This window comes from Narcine bancroftii, chromosome 9 (assembly GCF_036971445.1).
Source record: "Narcine bancroftii isolate sNarBan1 chromosome 9, sNarBan1.hap1, whole genome shotgun sequence".
Lineage (NCBI taxonomy): Eukaryota > Metazoa > Chordata > Chondrichthyes > Torpediniformes > Narcinidae > Narcine > Narcine bancroftii.
Window position 1 is genome coordinate 112093693 of NC_091477.1, and position 23045 is coordinate 112116737.

Sequence of the window (23045 nt, forward strand, 5' to 3'; positions counted from 1 at the left end):
CTTAATGCAAAAAAATCTGTTTATTTGTGTCATTTGCATTGAATCAATTAAAGAATTTGATCATTACAAATGTTGGACAATATCTATGGAACACTTAATGGTGTAGATTTTTTTATGTCATTGCCTTCCACCAACTTTATTTGATATATGGAAACCATAACTTTGTTTACTGAGACCTTGTGTCTGCATTTTGGAAGCCAACAGAAATCTTGTGTGAGGACGTGACACTGGATAATTGGAGACCTATTTTTTTTATTTAAGGTGGTAAGGATAATTCTTTCTATTATTAAAGTGCCTTAAATGGAGTTTTTATAGCCACTTCATTCAAACTGAATGTATGTGAAATCCCTCTATATTTTAACACTCATTTTTATGATCTGTGCAGAAAAGAAATAATATTGTCTGTTTCTCCTCCATAAGTTGGTTTTGCCTGGAAACTACATTTAGAAATCAGTAGAGAGCCATCCAGAATCATGAAGCCAAATAACAGTAAATTGTTTGAAGATAAATATTCATTTTCTGTGAACCATTTTAATAAATATGTTATGTCCTCTTATCTTTTATCTAAACTGTGATGTTGGTATTGTGAACAAATAAAGAAATGTGTTCTATCTAGAGCCACTGCTTATAACATTGATATTTAGTGACGATCTCTTTTTTAACTTTGTCTTTTTTTAATGATTTTTAGATGTGTTTACCACTTATCACCTCCAGCTTTCCAAAAATAAGAAAATTGAGAGGTGCAGGCAGGGTAGGGAGCGCAATTTCTGAAACAAACTGAAGATTTGGGGCAGCAGTGTCTTGTCAAACAAGGCACCTCAATGGCTAATATTTAGCATTGCTGTTTATAGTCTAAAACAGGAATTTTGCAGAAAATCTATTTTTGTATCAGTACTACATGGAACATTACACAGCAGGACGACCATAAGACATAGGAGCCCATCGAGTCTATCCTACCATTTCATCATGAACTGATTCAGTTTTCCACTCAATCTCACTGCCCTTCCTTCACCCCATAACCTTCGGTGTCCTGGCTAATCAACAAGCTATCAATCTCTTCCTTAAATATATCCACTGACCACCAGTGGCAACAAATTCTACCCTCTGTCTGAAGAAATTCCTCCACATCCCTGTTCTAAATGGACACCCTTCAATCTTGAAGCTATGCCCTCTTGTCCTAGACTCTCCAACCAAGGGAAACATTTCTATATCTACTCTGTCCATTTCTTTCAACATTTGAAATGTTTCAAAGAGATCACAAGAAAAAGGAACAGAAATAGGCCATTTGGCTCATTGGGTCTTCTCTGCAAATCCACCCTGTGCAAAACAGTTCTCCATCTAGTTCCAAGTTCCGGTCTTTTCCCCATATCCTTTGATACCCTGACTAAGTAGATACCTATCAATCTCTACCTTAAATTCCCCCAAAAATCTGGCCTCCACAGCTGTATGTGTGTAGAGCTCGTCGAAAGAACCAAAGACTTGTTGATCCAAACCAAGGCTTTTATTAGCAAAAGACCGGAGCTCTTCACAGGTGGCCGACCAGTCCGGAATGATCCGACCTGGCTAGGGACACAACCCTTTAAGGCCCAGACAATAGGTGTGGCTTAGCTCTCAGCCAATCGCTGTAAGCACAGTCTAGATACAGTAACTATATACACTATGTACATTGGTGATAGATCTGTACTATCACAATATGGCAACAAATTCCACAAATCCATGATCCTCTGGCTAAAATAATTTCCTCTCATCTCTGTTTTAAATGGGTACCTTCTAATTCTAAGACTGTGCCCTCTTGTCCTGGACTCACCCACCAAGGAAAACATCTTATTCACATCTACTCTGTCCAATCCATTAAGCATTCGAATGTTTCTATGAAATCACCTCTCATTCTTCTATATACCAGTGAATAGTCCAAGAGCCACGAAATGTTCCTCAAATGTTAGCCCTTGCATTCCTGAAATCATCCTGGTAAATCTTCTCTGTACTTTCGCCTCTTTACTCTTGTACACTATTCCCCTTGAAACGAATGCCAACATTGCATTCGCTTTCTTTACTGCCGATCCAACCTAGTGGTTAACCTTTAGGTCCCTTTTCACTTCTGAATTTTGAATTTTCTCCCCATCCAAATAATAATCTGTCTATTTCCTCTTCCAAAATGTACAACTGTACATTTCTCAACATTTTATCTCATCTGCTATTTCTTTGCCCACTCTCCTAAGCTGTCCAAGTCTCTGCAAACTTTCAGTTTCATCAACAGTTCCTACTCTACCACCTATCTTGGTGTCATCTGCAAACTTCGCCACAAAACCATTCACTCCGTCGTCTAAATCATGAATATACATTGTAAAAAGAAATGACCCCTGCAGAACACCACTAGTAACCAGCAACCAACCAGAACAGGATTCCTTTATTCCTATCCTTTGCTTTCTGCCTATCAGCCAATGCTCCACCCAATCTAATATCTTTCCTGTAATTCCATGTGCTCTCATCTTATTAAGCAGCCTCTTATGCGGCACCTTATCAAAGGCCCTTTGAAAATCCAAATGCACAACTTCCGCAGCCTCTTCTTTGTCCATCTTTCTTGAGATTTCCTCAAAAAAAAAAATTCCAATAGGTTGGTCAGGCAGGATCTTCCCTTCATGAAACCATGCTGGCTTGGACCTATCATGCCATGCACCTTGAGGTATTTCATAACCTCATCCTTGAGGATCGACTCCCAATAACTTTCCAACTACCAGTGTCAGACTAATAGGCCTATAATTTCCTTTTATCTGCCTCCCTCCTTTCTTAAACACCACAACTACATTTGTGGCCTTCCAATCCTCCGGAACCATGCCAGAGTCCATTAATATCTGGAAAATCAATCTCCAAAATGACCTCCTTCAGAACCCATGGATGTCCCTCATCTGCTTCAGAGGATTTATCTACCTTTAGTCCATTCATCTTACTAAGCATTATCTCTCTAGTAATCCTGACTGTATTTAATTCATTTCCCTGAGACCTCTGACTATCAGGTAAATTGCTCTTTGTTGTGAGTGAGGAAACCGATTTGGTAAGTCTCAAAGGCAAGGACTCTGAACACAACTTTGATGTAGGGAAGGATTTTATTTACAGAAGGCAAGTGTGGGAAAATGGTAACTGATGCAGCACACACACACACACACACACACACACACACACACACAATGAACTGGTACATACAATGATCAAGGAAAAATCACTACAATGCCCCACCACCCCTTGACTCAGTGCAGGTTCGGGTCTATACTACAAGGGACACCAATTAAATGCTCCCAACCCTTTTAACAGTGCACATCTTACCAACAATTTCTCCAGCACTCTTCCACATTTCTAGGTCTGGAGTGAAGCAGGGTGGTCCCAAGCTGGCAAAGAGAGAATAAAGAGCACGTGGCACCTTTATAGTGCTGGAAGGACACACCCAGATCATTTCCAGGGGACCAATGTCCTGGAGCCAGGAGGGTTAATCCAATTACAACAGCCAATGGCCCAAGGCCAAGTACAGGCAGTCTGGAGAGTGCAGTCCAGTTAATTTACATTGGACCAACAGTGAGATGAGCACTAATGGGTGGGGTGAAACCAAACCTTGATTGCCAGGTGATGTCCTCCAACTAGGTGGGGGGGGTGGGGGGGGGTGGGGGGGGTGGGGGGGGTGGGGGGGGTCAGTACTATCACATGACAGCCACAACCCTTCCCAATACACTATTGTCTTCCTCCATGAATACTCATTTAGTTCCTCTGCCATCTCTGTTACCCATTATAATTTCTCCAGCATCATTTTAAATTGGTCCCATCCCTTTTACTCTTTATACATTTTAAAAAACTCTTAGTATCCTTTTGTATGTTATTTTCCAACTTCCTTTCATAATTAATCTTTTCTTTCCTAAGGACTTTCTTTGTCTCTTTCTATATCCACTAATTATTTTTTTTTGCTTCCTTGTATGCCCTCCCTTTTGCTTTTATTTTTGCCTTAACCTCTCTTGTTAGCCACATTTGTGCCATTTTTCCATTCATAATTTTCTTTTCTCTTGGAATATATCTATCCTGCACTTTATTTCTTGCAGAAATATCATCCAATTTTGCTTTGTCGTTCCTCCATCTAGCTTACTTTTCCAGTCAACTTGGACCAATTCTTCTCTCATACCACTATAATTTCCTTTATTCCACTGAAATATTGACACACCTGATACCAGCTTTTCCTTTTCAATTTTGAAACTGAACTCTTATCATGATTATAATCGCTACTTCCTAAGGGTTCCATTACCTTTAATTCCCCAACTATCTCAGGTTCATTACACATCACCCAATCCTAAACCACCGATCCCCTGGTGGGCTTATCAACAATCTGCTTCAAAAATCCATCCCGTAGGTATTCTACAAACTCTCTCTCCTGAGATTCAGTATCTTCCTGACTTTCCCAATCCTCTTTCATGTTAGGATCGCCCATAATTATTTTGACATTCTCCTTCTGACACACTTTTTCTATTTCCAGCCATAGCTCGTAATCCATTTCCCGGCTGCTGTTTGGGGGGCTGTATTTAACTGCCAATAGGGACCTTTTACCCTTGCCATTTCTTAACTCAATCCATAAGGATTCTAACATTTCTGATCCTATGTCCCTTCTTTCTGGTGATTACCAACAAGACCACACCACCCCCTCTACCTGCCTGCCTATCTTTCCTATACACTGTGTGCCCTTGGACATTCAGCTTCCAATCACAAAGTCATGTCTTTGTGATGACCACAATGTCATACCTTTCAATCTAGTTAGGTCATCTACTTTATTCCTGATGCTCTGTGCATGTAGGTACAGTACCCTTAGACCAGTATCAATTTCTCTGTATTTCCATTGCACACCATGGAAGGGGGGGGGCATCCATGGGCATTGCCCCCCACCAAACGAGGTGCAGTGTCCCCTCATAAGGTTGTGGCTATCACTGGCCATCAGACCCACCCCCTCCCGCATCATGTGTATGTCAATCATCAGCATCTAGTGACACTTTACATAATAAAAGGAGTGCCCCACTCCCAGTCAACAGGTAGGTCCCAGCCAGCAACCCCCTCCCTCCCCTCCCCACTCCCAGTCAATAGGTAGGTCCCGGCCAGCAACCCCCTCCCTCCCCTCCCCACTCCCAGTCAACAGGTAGGTCCCGGCCAGCAACCCCCTCCCTCCCCTCCCAGATGAATGAGCCCCCCCCCAACATTCGTTCTGGCGCTGACCCAGTTTTTTCTTCTCTTTTCACCTGCCTGTCCTTTTTGTCTTTTTTTTTGCTGCACTTTTTTTTTTAACTTTCCTCTATTTTCCCCTTTCTTGACCGTAACACCCTGGTTCCCTTCTACCCTAATCTCTGCACTCATATTCTAATTCCTACCCCCCTCAGCACTAGTCTGCCAGGATATTGGTCCCCTTCCAGTTCAGGCGCAGCCCATTCTTCTTGTAGCGGTCAGACCTTCCCTAGAAGAGACCCCCAATGATCCATAAATCTGAACCCCTGCCCTCTGCACCAACTCTTCAGCCACACATTTATCTGCCACAACTTCCTGTTCCTACCCTCTCTGGCGTGTGGCACAGGCAGCAATCCTGACATTACCACCCTTGACGTCCTATTTTTTAATTTCCTTCCAAACTCCCTGTATTCCCTCTTCAAGACTTCCTCCCTACTCCTATTTATGTCATTGGACCCCATGTGGACCATGACATCTGGCTGATCATCCTCCCCCTCTAGAATGATGTGAACTCGATCAGAGATCTCCCCTCATTCTCCTAAATTCCAACAAGTACAGGCCAAGAGCTGTTAAACACTCCTCATATGATAACCCTTTCGTTCCTGGAATATTCCACTGAACCCTCTCCAATGTCAGCACGTCCTTTCTTAAATGAGGAGCCCAAAACTGCTCACAATATTTCAAGTGAGGTCTCACTAGTAGCTTATAAAGCTTCAATATATAATCTCTTGTTCTATTTCTCTTGAAATGAATGCCAGCATTCCATTTGCCTTCTTCACCACAGGCTGTTCGGCCCACAGTGGTATGCTGACCTATGTAAACCTTCTCCACAACAATTTAATCCTTTCCGACATACCCATAACCCTCTATTTTTCTGACATATACATACCTATCTAAGAGTCTTTTAAATCAGACATCTCAACTTAAATTTGACTATGGCCCCAGCTCAAAGTTTATGGTCCCCTTCTCTCCTCCAAACAGTCCTCCTTTTACTTTAAAGAGCTTTTGTCTATTGCACTAGACACCAGCACCTGCATATTTGTTTAACTCCCCTTAAACAGATGTCTTCTGATAAATCTGGTCAAAAAGATGTTGGCTGACAACCCTACCTAATTTTTCCCTACCTCACACCCATTGCCCACTAGTTTTCTTACATCCATGTGCATTAAAGAGTTCTTCACTTAGGAAGCAGTAAAGGGGTGGGGGAGAGGGGAATAGTGTTGATATCACTGTTAAATTTTTAAGCCATTGTTTTACAAGCTCCCAAAGTTGGCCACTTGTATGTAGTAGCAACACCTAAGCTAAGACTACAAGTACTGGATCAAATCCATTTTAAATAATGAATTCTGAGTAGTGTATGTATTGATCTGAAGGAGAACTGGTGTGCAAGAATTGTGGGTGTTTAGTGTGTGGGGTTGAACTGCGCTCAGATGAATGTACCAATGGTAAGAAATTTGACTACTTCAGCGGATAATACATCAGTGCGTGTAATGACCTGAGAATAAATAAGTAAAATGGTAATACTTGCATTCCAATTTAATCTGTTACAATTTGTTTTCTCGGATAGCATTTCCATTTAAAATGGAAGCCAATATTGACATTGGGTAATGAATACCATTCTCAGTCCTTGGATTACGTGTGCAAGTCCTGAGAATCTAAATAGGAGCTAAAGTTAAGCCATAAAATCCTTGAGTCCTTTAGTAAGACCTCACCAGTTTGAGTTTGGACTCTATCTACTTTCCAACTTATTCCTCATAATCAATAATCACAGCTGGTCATCTTTACATAGTGTCTATTAGATTAAAAATAACATGAGTTATAAAACTGATAGATTTTTAATTCTTGAGATGTGGGCATTACTGACAAAATGAGAGTTTATCACTTGTACCTAATTGCTTTTGAAAGGATGGTTGTGGATTGTCTTCTTGAAATACTTCAGTCGATGTAGTGACGGTGCACCAATGACAATCCCATTAGTATCATAACCCTGATTTACTGTTGTCTTGCTTAAATACTGTTATAAACAATGCATGTGGAAATGTATTTCCAGGGATGTGCAAAATAGCCAAATGGATACAGATGAGGAAGGCCATTTGGCACATCCTGGCTCATCCAAACAGAAAGGTCGCATAATTGTATCCATTGCAACTCAGCTTCCAAATATTTGTGATTCCAGGGGTTTTCAACACCATCCTAGGTAGGAGTCAATTCCATGTGTTCATTCTTTGTGTGAAGAAAACATCCTAATATCAGCCTGAAATCTTTTTTTTCACCATTTAAACTTGCACCAACACCCCCCCTCCCCCCACCTACTGTCAGTTTGTTTTTCAAATAGTCCTCCAGGTTTATCTATTCTACTTATACCTTTATCAGCTATTTAAGATAATCTCTTGGCTATCATTTTTCAAGGTTGAAAATTCCTGAAGTCATTCCCGTTAACTCATTCCTTTCTCTTGACACTGCACAGCATAATATGGATATATTTTGTTGTCTTGAACTATTTACAGAATTCAGAGGAATTATAAAAGGCAGTTTGGGTTTAATTAAGTCATACTCATTTAAATTGTTCTTCCTCAATTACTTTTCTAGTCAGATTAATAATATGAATGAAGACTGAATAGCAATCTCTATCATGGCTATCAAGGCATGAATACAATTCTGAAATTTGTAAGAGTTTGTAATACCTTTGTTGTCAATGAAACCTACCTCCCTGCACTATTGACTCAATTTCCACTAAACTGCTGACCACCTAACTTTCTCTAGCTAAACACAATCTGCTGGAGGAACTCAGCGGGTCAAGCAGCATCAGTGGGAGTAGAAGAGAAAGGTGGACATTTTGAACCAAAATCCATTATTGAAACTCAGTCCCTATCACTATTTCTATGGATTTCCAGTTTCTGTACATCCCCGAACCTCATCAGGAAGGTCTTAAAATCCTCCACTTCTTCCTGGAACAACGTTCCAACCAATTTCCCTTCACTGACACCCTCATTAGCCAGGCAGAACTCATTTTGGCACTGAATAAATTTCTTCTGATACCTCTCATTTCCTTTAAATCAAAGGGCACTCACATGGGTCTCAGCTATGCCTGCCTTCTTGTCGGCTACACAGGACAGATCTCATTCTAAAAGTAGACTGGCAGCACCCACTAATTCTTCCTCCAATACATTAATGACTGCATTGCTACTCATTTCTGCAGCTAACCAGAACTAGTTAATTTTATAAATTTTGCAACACTCTCAGATTTACTTTGACTATTTTGGACATTTTCCTCCCCTTTCTAAGGCATGAATATTATTAAAGGATACAAGCTATCTACTGACACTTACTCCAAACTACAACTATCTAAATAACTCCACCCATCCTGTCTCCTGTAAGGATGTCATCCCTTTCTCCCAGTTTCTCCACCTCAGTCACATCTGCTCTCAAAATGAGGCTTTCCATTCCATGACATCTGAAATGCCCTTATTTTTCAAGGGATGCAACATCACCTCCATTGTGTTCAATGAAGTCATATTCTGAATAGTCCTGAAAAACTTAGCAATAAATGGACATAATGCAAAAAAAAAACTGCCAATGTTGAAAATTTGAAACAAAATCAAAACATTGAGCAGGCCAGGCAGCATCTGTGGCAGGAAGAACAGAACTAACATTTCAACTTGAAGGCTAGTCTTTGGAATTTGGCAATAAAATGTTAATTTTAAGCTGCAGGGAAGGATGGGTAAAAGAGTAAAGTGAATCAGTGGGACAGTTTGTAGGTGATTAAGCTTCTTTGTCTATATTATTGTGTTTCCAGTAACAAGGCTGTGGGACATGTCCAGGAAGTCAGTCTCTACTAATTGAGACTGAAAAATTGGGTCAATATCATAATTTGAAGACCTAAGGAGGAACTGGCCAAGTCTGACATAGACAAAGGAAACAAGTTCCCTAAAGTTAGAGCATTCAATACTGCTGTACCTTAGGCTTGAATCAGGCCTTGCTGTAATAATGGTGTTTCTAGCATGTTCTTTTTTTAATTTCAGACAAAACCTAATCTGGGCATTGGTGAGCAGGTTATTGGTGACACCTGACAGCGCTGTTTATGACCCCCTTCTGACTGAAAAGTGCCCGATATCGGATGAATTGATGTTCCAGCATCCAATTCCAGAGAAGTCTAGATTTCTTGTGCATTTGGCTCATAATGTAAACTCCAGTCCCAGACACTAATTCCATCCTCCTTTTTGGCTCATGTCTTTGTCTGAGTCAAGTATTTTTTACTTGATCCTGAACTTTAATTCCATTCCCACATTTCTTCATTATTAAGATTAATTACTTTTGTTTCTGTAAAACTATTGATCTTTGTTCTTGTCTCAGCACATCCTCTGCTAAACCCTCCATTTTTTTTTTTTGGTTATTTCTGGTATCTAATATACTCTTGAATTGGTCTAATCGCTTATCTTACATAAACCTGGAGTTCATCCAAATTTGTGCTACTTGTAACCCAACCCAACATTTCTTAAATGGTCAACTTGTTCATATCTTTCCAATTTCTCCTGTTTCATTGATTTGTGTAATTCCCTTCAGCCCTACAGTTCTAGGATCTGTATTTCCCAATTCATTAGTCCTTCAATGGTGGCTTTCCTGGAGAGAAAAACAGCATAGAAAAGATTCTTCAATCCATTGTATCCAGACCAACCATCAAACACTGGTCAATTCATACAGTTTTTCCTCTCACATCCCCATCATCTCCATCCCAAACAAAGGGTAATTTTCCTGCCACTCACCCCTTCAAATTGGCATGTGAGAGGAAAACATAGCATCGAGGGGAAACCCACTAATTCACAAAGAACATGAAAACTCCACACAGTTAGCATTGAAGATTAAGATCAAACCAGAGCCTGGAGCTGTGAGGCAGCATCAAATATTGTGCTGCTGGTTGTATTTTTTTGATCTTAAAACTTCTTCAACCCAGTTATTTGCCTGCCTTAATATGTCCTTTAGTTCAGTGGCTTGGGTATTTTGTATTAAAAGCATTGTATAAATACTTGTTTCTTTTATTCTTCATAATGTCTTCAATTATCACATAAATGGTAAATGATCTATATGGTATCAGTATATTTCACTTGTACGAATTATGTGTTCACTTAAGGTACAATAAAAGTCTCTTCCAAAGAGGCTTGTGTTAGATCATCGGTCTAAATAATGTGCTTCGAACAGTCCATGAACAAGAGCTTGAAGATCTGAACAGAACCTTGTTCAAATTCAACTTTGCTAATAGTTAAAAAGATGTTTTTGAAATAAATGTGCATTTAATGTTCAAATTAATCATTGTATCTGATTATAATCACTTTTTTTGTGTGTTAATGTTTGCGACAGTTTTTCAGACAAATTGTAATTCCCACGATTGCAAGGGAACTGCCAAATTTTGAAAATGAATTCACATACAATTACATATTTCCCCCATTGGTGGCAGTGCAGTGCATCAGTTTCGTCTCTGGACCATTGTTAGATGAATCCTAGTATTCCAACCAACCCTTATTTCTTTGCATTCTTGATTAACGAAAGCTTCTATATTGAATCATAAAATGGAAGTAAATTATTATTTAAAATAAAGCATTTTAAGTGGTGATGTTTATAAACAAGTGTTTCATGTTTCACCTGAAGATTCTGCTTGTTTTAATGTCACAAGCAACTCTATAGTTAGATTCAAATTAACCTTTTTCCTAGATTACTATTGGAGTTAACAGTGTTTTCCATGCCAAATTCAGCTCAGTTGGTGGCATTCCCATCTCTAAATAATTCAAGGGTTACATCAAAAATACTTTGGCTCCCACTCCAGCATAACTCCTAGTGAGTACTGCACTGTAAAAGGTGAATCTTGTGAATAAGTTGCTATACTTAAGACCTTTCTGCTCTCTCATGTGGATCAAAAAGAGGCACCACATTCAAGAACACGTATGCAGTTTTGATTGCCTAAGGGCACCAGATGTTGGCCCCAAGGTCTTATTTCCATGCTATATGACACCAACAATAGTCGTTATCCCAGTACTTCAGGTCAATATCCATTCTTCCATCAACTTTTTAAAAAATTCCATGGCTGTTATAAGAACTGTGTGAAAACTGGCTGCCACAGATTAGAAGGGCCAAAGGGCCTGTTTCTGTGCTGTAATGTTGTAGATTTCAAGTACATTGTTAGCATGAAAACATTTCAAGACACAAGGTGTAATATGGATATTCAAGACACGAGGTGTAATATGGATATTGTTTTAGCATGAATCCTGAAAATCTTGGTTATAATCTATTTTCTGAATGAAGTTGTGTTCAAAAGATTTTGTAATCTAAGAGCAAAAATAGTGTGAAATTGGTGTTTGTTAAATGTAATTATATGTGGTTGGCTTTGTCTTAACTAGTAGTATTTTTGCTACTGGTTTAGAAGGTTGAAGCTCCACTCCAAAGTCTTGAGCACTTGGATCTAGTCATTGATTGAATGCTGCAATCTGAGAGATATATGTTGTGGTTAATATGTTATAACTAGAGACCTGTTTCTCTTTCTTCCATGTGGATAGAAAAAAATCTCTCAATACCTTTTTTAAATGAAGCAAGAGAATGTTTTCCTTGTATGCAAGCTAATAATTATCTCAATCAATACTTAAGAACAATTCACATTGTTGTTTTGGGGATCTTGGAGTATCCAAATTGGCTCCTAAGTGTCTTATATTATAAACATTAGCTGTAAAGGAACTTGATTGGCTCTTATGTGTTTTAAGATATCCTGAGCTTATGAAAGGTACCAAATAGATGCATTCTGTCTTTATTATTTAACATTTTAACAGGAAAAAAATGGAAACTGAATTTTACTTTGCTTTTTAAGAAACCACGTCATGACGTTGGCCCGCACGCATGCAGACCTGACCCGGCCAGTGGAAAAGACTATCCTGGCGGCACCATTTTGGTGCGCTGCTCCGCTGGCGTGACCATAACACGCAGAGCCAGTTTGTCTACCGTTAGAGATGTTCATCCGCCACACAACCACCCCTCCAGAACCGGTGATAGTGTGCCGTGTTGGTTTTTCCTTAGGGGGCCTGCCCCTACGCTTGGCTGGCTGAATAGCTGAAGTCAAGATGCACGGGCTTCAGGCGGTTGGTTGTGAATAGCTCCTCCATGTCCCCAATGTCTAGTGTGAACATGTTGCCACTCCTATGGTTCACCTTATAGGGGCCTTCATAGGGTCGCTGGAAAGGGGGGGATGGAGTGCCCACTTTGGCAAATGAACATGTAGTCAGTCGTCTTTAAGTCTGTGTGGATCGAGGTGGGGTGGTGTCCGTGGGTGGTAAGATGGCTGTGGTGTGATGGAGCCCAACCTGTCCCTCAGTTTTTGCAGTGCTGCCCCTCCTGCTGTGTCTGTGCCCTTGGTGGCTGGGAGGAATTTTCTGGGGAGGGTCAAAGGAGCCATGTATACCAACTCGGCTGAGGAGGCCTGGAAGTCCTCCTTGGGTGCTGTCCGGATGCCAAGGAGCACCCAGGGGAGCTTGTCCACCCAGTTGAGCCCGTTCTGATGGGCCATGAATGCTGACTTTAGGTGGCGGTGGAAACGTTCTACCAGGCCGTTGGACTGTGGTGTGGTGGAGTTTTGTGCCAAGGAGGGAGGAAAGATGTATCCACAAGGCTGAGAGAATTGTGCTGCTCTGACTGTAGTTATATGGGCCGGTGTCCAAAACCAGGATATCCAGTGTATGAGCAGACTTTTGCAGTTGTGTCTTTGAGGGGAATGGCCTCTGGCCATCTCATGGCTTGGTCAACCACTGAGAGAAGATACCAGGCTTCTCACAAAACAAGCAGGAGACCGATGCTATCGACATGGATGTGGTCAAATTGTCGGCTGGGTGTTTGGAATTGCTGGCGGGAACTTTTGTGTGTCCGAGGACTTTGAAAGTCTGGCAATGTGTGCAAGTTCAGGCCCAGTCCTTTACCTGTTTTCGGAAGTCACGCCATACAAACCATGCAACGACCATGCGTGCTGTGGTCCTGATGGATGGGTATGAGAAGTCGTGGATGGCATGGAAAACCCATCATCTCTTTTGATCTGGAATGACTGGTCAGGGCTAGCCGGTGGAGACCTCGCAGAGCAGGGTGCAGTCTCTGTCTGGCAGGGGAACATCCTCGAAACTGAGGCCGGTGTGGCAAACCGCCTGTGTCTCTGCATCGTCTTCGTGCACCCATGCAAGCTCAAAATAGTTTAGGCCTGGTTCTAAGGACTGAATAGTTAGCCTTGAAAGGGCATCTGCGATTATGTTATCCTTGCCAGAGAGGTGTTAAATGTTGGTGGTGAATTCTGAGACGTATGCCAAGTGGCGTTGCTGACCATGAGTCAGAAACTTTAGCAAATGCCTAGGTGAGGGGTTTGAGGTCAGTGAAGACAGTGAAAGGTCTGCCCTCGAGGAAGTAGCGGAAATGTCTGACTGGGAGGTAGAGGGCTAGGAGTTCCTGGTAAAAAGCACTGTATTTTAACTAGGGGTGGGGGGCCACAAATGGCGGCTGAAGGCCAGTGGCCTCCAATGTACAATGACCAGCGGTTTGAGTACACCCCCTACTGCTGTGGCCGATGCGTCGACTGTCATGGAGGTGGGGACATCAGTTCTGGGGTGGGCCAGCGACATGGTGTAGGCTAAAGGTTCTTTGGTTCGTTCAGAAGGCGTAGCTACCTCCTCACTTCAGGCCAAGTCTTTCTGTGAGGTCATCATGGCAAAGACGGGTGCATGATTTGTGCTGTTGTAATAATTGACCATGTCAACAAATTCCTGAAGACCCTTGAGCATATTGAGCCTTGTGAATTGCTGAATGGCCTCCACTTTCTCCAGCAATGGTGTTGCTCTGTCCTTGGTGATCCTGTGGCCGAGGAAACTGATCTCCTCCTGGCCGAACTGGGACCTTGCTGGGTTGACCACGAGGCCAAAGTCAGCCAGGCGGGAGTAGAGTTTGCAAAGGTGGGTAGCGTGTTCCTGGTGGTTCATGCTGGCGATGAGGATGTCACCCAGATAGATGTTTTTAATCTTTTCAGCGTCTCTCATTATCTCTTCATATCACTGATCATAAACTCTGTCTAGTAAACAAGCTTCCCTACATTTCAATGTTTTACTGTTCACTGGTATGTCTAAGAAATGCCAAGCAACTAATAACAGAAATAACTATTTGTTATAATGTAAGAGATAAAATTCCATTTGTATTCAAAAGTCTCCACATGTACATTGCCTCACAAAGATATATGTTTTAACAGCACAACTCCAGACAGAGAACTAAACCAGGAGGAAGATTAGTAAATTCTGTGGTGAGTTGCACTGGATAGTCAGAAGATTAGGCAGATTCAATTTCTGATCCCAGTTTCATCCTTTGTAAAAACTTGTGCAGTTTTATATATATTTTTTTAGACGTACAGCACAGTGACAGGCCATTTTGGCCCACAAGTCCGTGCCACCCAATTTACACACAATTAACCTACACCCCCCCCCAGTATGTTTTTTGAAACAATGGAAGGAAACCAGAGCCCCTGAGGAAAACCCACACAGACACAAGGAGAACGTACAAACTCCTTACAGACAGCACAACATTCAAAGCCTGGACCCGATCGGTGGCGCAGTAATTTACTACATTAATTTAATCTTGTGACTATTCAAAATTCCAATTTCTGTATCTTCATTAAGACTGATGTTTAGATTAAAATCTTTACATTTTTTTCCTCCTTCTTAGTTATTTAAATATTGCTCAGTGTTTGACAGCCTTGTTGTCCAATAGGAAATACACTTTTTTTGTAAAGACTGTAACTTACATGAATATACTTTGCTTTGGGAGTCAGTTATACTGTGTGTATATACAGAAAGACCAACAAAGCAGCAAGACTGGAAAATTATATTTGGGATGGGTATACACGTGTTAGGTAATATATTATGAGAAATTAAAATTAAATGAGAGCAATCAAGAGCAACTCACTAAAGCAATCAGGTACATAATTAATTGAGTGGATATTTTGAGCAAAAAGTATGTGTGAAGAAATGTTTCCTTGTAGCTTACGTTTACATGTTATGTTACTCCATCATAAATCCATAGAAATTTAGAATAATAAATACATTCAAGATAATGAATTCAAATACTCCCATAGCAGATGGAGAATTTAAGTTTTGTTGATTGAATCAAAAGCTAGAGGCAGCAATGGAAATCCCCAGTTGTTTTTTAAAAAACCATTTGGTTCACAAAGCTCTTCAGGGAAAGAAATCTGATGCCTTTACCTGATCTGGCCTTTATGTGATTTCAGACCTGCACTCTGGATGATCATTAAACACTGACCTTGTTGATGATTCCCACATCAATGAACTCAAAATGATAAAACTGAAACAACATTCTCTTACTATTAGGGGAAACTTCCAGATAAGGGCAGAGTAGACTTTGGAAAAACACCAATTCATACTAATTTTGGTAGAATGAATAGTGACAGGAGAGCCTCAGAGGCTGACTGAATGGAAACTCTAAAATCGTTACTGAGAGTGAAGAAAGGTACCAATAATACCGGTTTTTACAGAATCTTGTTGAGGAAAGGAATACTTTGTCAAGTATTTCACTGCAATGAGAAATATTTGAAAAGTATGGTTTTAAAGAGTGATTAGATTTGAGATTGTACTGGCAAAGGGATAGCACAGACGTCGACTTAAAAACTTTTACTTTAATTTTCATTTAAAATGCACATTTAATGGCTTGGAATAAATAGTTGACCATTCTTTGCTGATTCCAAATTCTATTATCTTTCCTAATCCACTTTTCCTTGGGCACACTTAAAACAGAATGCCATGTTTTTGCCCTTTTGGTTGTGGGGCTGTGTTAAAATGAACTTTTTATGTTGACTGGGAAGTTGGAAATAGTGAAGATTTTCAGATATTTGCAGATTCCTTCTTGCAGTACAATATTTTAAAATGTGAGCTGTAAAATAAACATATGAAGTGAACCTGAAAAAACATTTGGAAATACAATCTAACTGGTTTTTTTTTAATTCCTTTCTGTACAGCTTTGATTTTTCTCTTCTATCTGGTCTTTTATGGCTTCCTAGCTGGTCTGTTCAGCTTCACCATGTGGGTTATGCTTCAGATGTTGGATGAGTACACACCCAAGTATCGCGATAGAGTTTCCAGTCCAGGTAACTTTCACATACTGTGCCTAATTAATAATTTTTTTTTTTCTGTTTTGCATTGAACAACAGTTGTCATGTTTGCTTCCTTTTTTAAAAAAAAACTGTCAGCTTGAATACTATAGGGATCACAGATGCCGGATATGCAAGTTTTCCAGTTACTTGAGACTCATTCTTACAATGCCTAATTAATACACCTGCATTGATAATAATAAACAGCTTAAAAGACTAAAGACAGTGCAAAATGTAAAGAAATTTGGAAAAAAAAATCAGTATTATAGTTCTTAATTTATTATGTAAAGTTTACTTTAATCAAGTCATTCCTATAACTTACAAAATCTAAATTTAAATTCGAACCCAAGTCGCTGGGGCTGTAACGCTAACCATACCACCATCAAAATTAATACACCCCTCCCCTATGTGTATATATGTGTGTGTATCTACATAATACTAATAAAGATAAAGACTCTTACTCAGGAGAGATAGGGAGACACTTTGGAAGAGTTGCCCCAGTAGCGAGCTGCATCAGCTGGCTGCGGGCAGGGCACAACCAGGGTGCTCCATTTGCTCTCATCTTCACCAAGGGATTGTGTGTTGCTTCAGAGAACTTTTACAATTTTAACCTTTTATTCTTTCTTATTAATGTTAAATATTCATGAATTTATTTTCCCCCAAGAAAAGTGCTGGTTGGTTGGTTTGCTGGTTGATTGAAATATTTGCAACAAATTGTAATAAAAATGAATCCTAGGATTCAAATGCAATTGAAAGGGTAAGGATCTTATTATTAATTATCTCTTGCCATTTTAAGACAGTGATGAATTGATGATCTTTTAGTAAAGATAAGGAAATAGAAAATGATATAAAATAGAAGGCAATTAGTTCATTGTCTGAACTAAGAAATGGCTTTTCCCCAAAGTCATGTTTTCACATTCATAGTCCATCAAAACTAGACTCAGAAACATTGAATATTTTACAAATAATCAGGTTATCAACATTTAAATATTAATATAAAAATAAATCACTAAACACAAGAAAACAATGAAAAAATATTAAAGTACATTTAATTAATAAAAGCAAAATGTAAATTACCTGCAACTTGCCTCTCTATCTACTAAATAGAATAATACCTAGTGTCGCTGAAAATATTCTCCCAGAATCACAGTGCGGCTTTCGCGCAAACAGAGGAACCACTGACATGGTCTTTGCCCTCAGACAGCTCCAAGAAAAGTGCAGAGAACAAAACAAAGGACTCTACATCACCTTTGTTGACCTCACCAAAGCCTTCGACACCGTGAGCAGGAAAGGGCTTTGGCAAATACTAGAGCGCATCGGATGTCCCCCAAAGTTCCTCAACATGATTATCCAACTGCACGAAAACCAACAAGGTCGGGTCAGATACAGCAATGAGCTCTCTGAACCCTTCTCCATTAACAATGGCGTGAAGCAAGGCTGTGTTCTCGCACCAACCCTCTTTTCAATCTTCTTCAGCATGATGCTGAACCAAGCCATGAAAGACCCCAACAATGAAGACGCTGTTTACATCCGGTACCGCACGGATGGCAGTCTCTTCAATCTGAGGCGCCTGCAAGCTCACACCAAGACACAAGAGAAACTTGTCCGTGAACTACTCTTTGCAGATGATGCCGCTTTAGTTGCCCATTCAGAGCCAGCTCTTCAGCGCTTGACGTCCTGCTTTGCGGAAACTGCCAAAATGTTTGGCCTGGAAGTCAGCCTGAAGAAAACTGAGGTCCTCCATCAGCCAGCTCCCCACCATGACTACCAGCCCCCCCACATCTCCATCGGGCACACAAAACTCAAAACGGTCAACCAGTTTACCTATCTCGGCTGCACCATTTCATCAGATGCAAGGATCGACAATGAGATAGACAACAGACTCGCCAAGGCAAATAGCGCCTTTGGAAGACTACACAAAAGAGTCTGGAAAAACAACCAACTGAAAAACCTCACAAAGATAAGCGTATACAGAGCCGTTGTCATACCCACACTCCTGTTCGGCTCCGAATCATGGGTCCTCTACCGGCACCACCTACGGCTCCTAGAACGCTTCCACCAGCGTTGTCTCCGCTCCATCCTCAACATCCATTGGAGCGCTCACACCCCTAACGTCGAGGTACTCGAGATGGCAGAGGTCGACAGCATCGAGTCCACGCTGCTGAAGATCCAGCTGCGCTGGATGGGTCACGTCTCCAGAATGGAGGACCATCGCCTTCCCAAGATCGTATTATATGGCGAGCTCTCCACTGGCCACCGTGACAGAGGTGCACCAAAGAAAAGGTACAAGGACTGCCTAAAGAAATCTCTTGGTGCCTGCCACATTGACCACCGCCAGTGGGCTGATAACGCCTCAAACCGTGCATCTTGGCGCCTCACAGTTTGGCGGGCAGCAGCCTCCTTTGAAGAAGACCGCAGAGCCCACCTCACTGACAAAAGGCAAAGGAGGAAAAACCCAACACCCAACTCCAACCAACCAATTTTCCCTTGCAACCGCTGCAATCGTGTCTGCCTGTCCCGCATCGGACTGGTCAGCCACAAACGAGCCTGCAGCTGACGTGGACTTTTTACCCCCTCCATAAATCTTCGTCCGCGAAGCCAAGCCAAAGAAAGAAAAAAAAAAAAAAGCCTCTCTATCTGGCAGCTGTTCCTCTCCTTTGAAATAAAAGGAGTTGCTAAACCTTTTCCAGGTCTAAAATTAAAACAGAAAATGCTGGAAATAATCATTAGGTCAAGAAGAATCTATGGAAAGAGAAAGAGGAAGTTATTGAGTGCAGTACACAAAAAAATTGTTGTAGAAACTCACCAGGCCACCCAACAGCCATCAGAAGTAAAAAGCAGTCAATGTTTTGGGCTGAGACCTTCAGAAGGGCTGAAACATCCAGATTTTCTGTTGTTTTTCTAATTTTCTACAACTACGCTGTATTGCTTTTCAAATTCTGTTTCAAGAATATTCAGATGCTGGGAGTCACATGATGGAGTAGTGGCTGTTCAGGTAAAACCAGCCCTCCAGAGAGAAAGTTTTTTAAAAAGTGACAAAAAAAGCAAAGTTTTGAAATAAAACCTTAAAAAAATCATTAAATAAACGGTACAAGAAAAGCCTAATGATGGCTCCGAAGACAGAAAAGCCCACAATGGGAAGCAAGGAAGAAGCAAAGAAATCGCCTGACAATAAAAAAGAAGGCCTTACCAGAATCCATGAGCCGGAAGCTCTCCCGAAGAGGATGGCCAGAGCGGCGAAGGCAGTAAGCGGGCAGCTCAGGGATGACATCTCACCAGGCGGGCTTGAACGATGGCTCACGGAGCCAGAAAAAAAATGCTTTGCGGTTCGCATTCTAAAAAAAGACACCAGCAGCAGTTTTCTGCTATCACAAGGGGAGAAGCTGCAGGAGAGGCAGCGACAAAAACAGGCTCATTATTGAGTGAAGACATGGAGCAAGAAAGAGAAGCCCTAGAAGAAGACAAAGGAAAAAATGCAAGGTAAAAAACAAATCCAGATGGAGGATATAGAGTATTTTGATAAACAAATAAAAATTTTAATGGAAACAATAACATTTGAAATTAAAGCTATTAGAAAGACTATACAAGAGACAGATGAAAAAATCCAAAGAAAGGAGAATATAATGACAGAAATGAAAAAGAGATGTAAAGAAGTGGAAGACAGAGTGATAGGTGTGGAAATGGAGGTGAACAAATTAAGAGAAAAACTGGAAGATAGAGACAAAGAAATTAAGAAGTCACATGACTTTGGCCCAGAAAATAGACATTTTAGAGAATTTTAGTAGATGTAATAATATTAAAATAGTGGGCCAGCAGGAAGATGAAGAAGGCGCAGATATAAAAGAAGTTTTAAAATGATGGATCCCGCAGATTTTGCGATTAGAAGAACTCCAAGAGAAGATAGAAATTGAAAGAGCCCATAGAGTGTTGGCGCCAAAACTGCAGCCACAGCAGAAACAGCGTTCCATACTGGTAAAACTGCTGCAATACACAACAAGGGAGAAAATATTGGAGTTGGTTGTTAGAAGAATAAAAGAAAACAAGAGACATAAGCTTCAATCTTTTAAAGAAACGTAAAGAGATCAACTTAACAAAAACTTTACTATGAAGGAAAGGTTAGAATTTGTATTACACGTCATCCTGCAGTTTTGAAGATATTTGTCCCCAGCAGACAAAACAGAGTGTTTTCAGATGCAGGAGAAGCCTGTCACTTTGTGAAACAATTGGCAAATAGGCAACAAGAAGAAGAGTACGGAAAAAAAACTGTTAAAAATAATGTATATAAATAGGTTTGAAAGTTAAGAGTTGGATTATATTTAAAAAAAAAAGCTTTGTTTTATTTTTTAGAATAATGTGATTTCTCTGGCTGAGGGATGGGAGGGACCGTCTACTGCAAAATCAGTTGATAATTGCAGTAATATACTGCAACCCACAAAGTAAAGGGAGTTGTGGTTGTCTTGCGAGGTAGCAAAGGCAACTCATTAATGAGAGATTTTATGTTGTTTCCTTTTCTACAACTCTTTAGTGTTTATATTTCTTGTTATTTTCTTATTTTGTCGATCCATATAGTAAAGAATAAGAACATTCTAAAGTGTGACTTAAGAGGAAGGGAGATGGAGAGGTTGAAGAGGTGGCACGGAGGTAAAAATGAGTTGATAGGATGAATACATTGAAATATATGACAATTAATATTAATGAAATTCACAACCAAATTAAGAGGAAAAAAATTACTGACACTACTAAAAAAGGAAAAAAAACAGACGTAGCATTTGTACAGGAAACACTTAACAGAGGTAGAACATCTCAAACTGAAGAGAGACTGGGTAGGTCAAGTAGTAGCATCATCGTACAATTCAAAAGACAGGGGAGTAGCTATCCTAGTTAATAAAAAATTACCAATTAAAATAGCAGATTGTAATAACGGACCCAGTGGGTAGATATGTAATGGTGGTATGATTTGTTCAGAATCTTGGAATTTGTTAAATATTTATGCACCTAATGAAGATGACCAGAAATCTATGCAGGCCATTTTTTAAAGATAGCAAATACACAAGGACATATCTTACTAGGGGGAGACTTTAATTTTAACCTTGACCCATCAATAAATAAAACCGGGAAGAATACCACAAACAATAAAGAAGCCAAATTTACATTGTTCAGTGCAAGATATGAAAGTAATTGATATATGGAGAAAACAACAACCAAAAGAAAGAAATTACTCATATTACTCTAACAGACGTAAACCTTATTCTAGGATCGATACGTTTTTATTGTCAACCCAAATTCAAGGGTCCGAAAGACTGAATATAAGGCAAGACTTTTATATGACTTTTGTTGTTGTCAATTGTTCTGGAGGATATTGTGCCGATGAGATACAGATGGGGGCTCAATCCCATGTTGCTAAAAAGGCAAGACTTTCGGGAGTATATAGAGCAACAAATCAAAATATACTTAGAGACAAATGCAAATTCAGTAACAGACAAATTTATATTATGAGACGCGATGAAAGCCGTTATTAGAGGGAAAATAATTAGTTATACGACCAAAATTTAAAAAGAATACTGCCGGGAAATATAACAGTTGGAAAAAGATATAGCAACCATAAAGGGAGATTTAATGAAAAGAGAGGATATGGGAAAAAAAAGAGAGAATTGACAGAGAAAAAATTAAAATATGACACATTACAAACATACCAAGTGGAAAATGATATTATGAATTAGTAGAGAAAACCCACAAAATTTTAGCTTGGCAATTAAAAGCAGAGCAAGCAACAAGGTCTATTGTAGCAACAAGGTCTATTGTAGCAACAAGGTCTATTGCAACAAGGACTATTGTAGCAACAAGGTCTATTGCAACAAGGACTATTGTAGCAACAAGGAAGGGGATAAGCAGATTTCATATAATCCACAGAAGACCCTAAGCTAGGGAAGAGTGCCGAAATAGACCACTTCTTTTCAAATATTGAATTACCTCAATTACAATTGGAAGGATAAAATAAACTACAGGTACACGATCCTTTTCCGGAACCCTTGGGGGACAGTGTGTTCCGAATTTCAGATTTTTCCAGATTTTGGAAAACCCACCCAAATTGTGCTGCCGTATCCACCCCCACCCCCTTCCAGTCACCTGGTTGCCTCCCCCGACCGCGGTCCCCCGGCCACCTCCCCCGACCGCGCTCCCCCGGCCGCCTCCCCCGACCGCGCTCCCCCGGCCGCCTCCCCCGGCTGCCCGGCAGACTCCCCCGGCCACCAGTCCCTCAGCTGCCTCCCCCGTCCGCTGGTCCCCACTTGCCGGATTTTGGAGCTTTCTGGATTTTACATGTCTGGATAATGTACCTGTACTAAAACCCCTGAAAACTATAGAAATATATAGTACACCAATGACATTGCCAAATAATAAAGCACCAGGTGAAGATGGATTTTTATAAGGTATTCAATAATCTACTAATTCCTCCCCTCTTAGAGGTAATGAAACAAGAGGAAGAGATGCAGAATCTGCCTGACTTTTGCACAATGGCAATAATCTCAGTAATTCCAAAAACATGAAAGGACCTGCTGTCTCCGGTTTCATATAGACCAATATCTCTACTAAATACTGACTACAAACTAATTGCAAAACTATTAGCAAATAGATTAACGGA

At 40.4% G+C, this 23045-nt stretch overlaps 1 protein-coding gene across 1 annotated transcript in view; it reads left to right on the top strand.

The window, feature by feature from the left end:
* atp1b3a (ATPase Na+/K+ transporting subunit beta 3a) overlaps positions 1 to 23045 on the top strand; it is a 41938-nt gene that overhangs the window by 7653 nt on the left and 11240 nt on the right. Inside the window, exon 2 of the mRNA XM_069897346.1 lies at positions 16274 to 16402. Within this exon, the coding sequence (XP_069753447.1) occupies positions 16274 to 16402 (129 nt within the window). The remainder of the gene's footprint in view (positions 1 to 16273; positions 16403 to 23045) is intronic.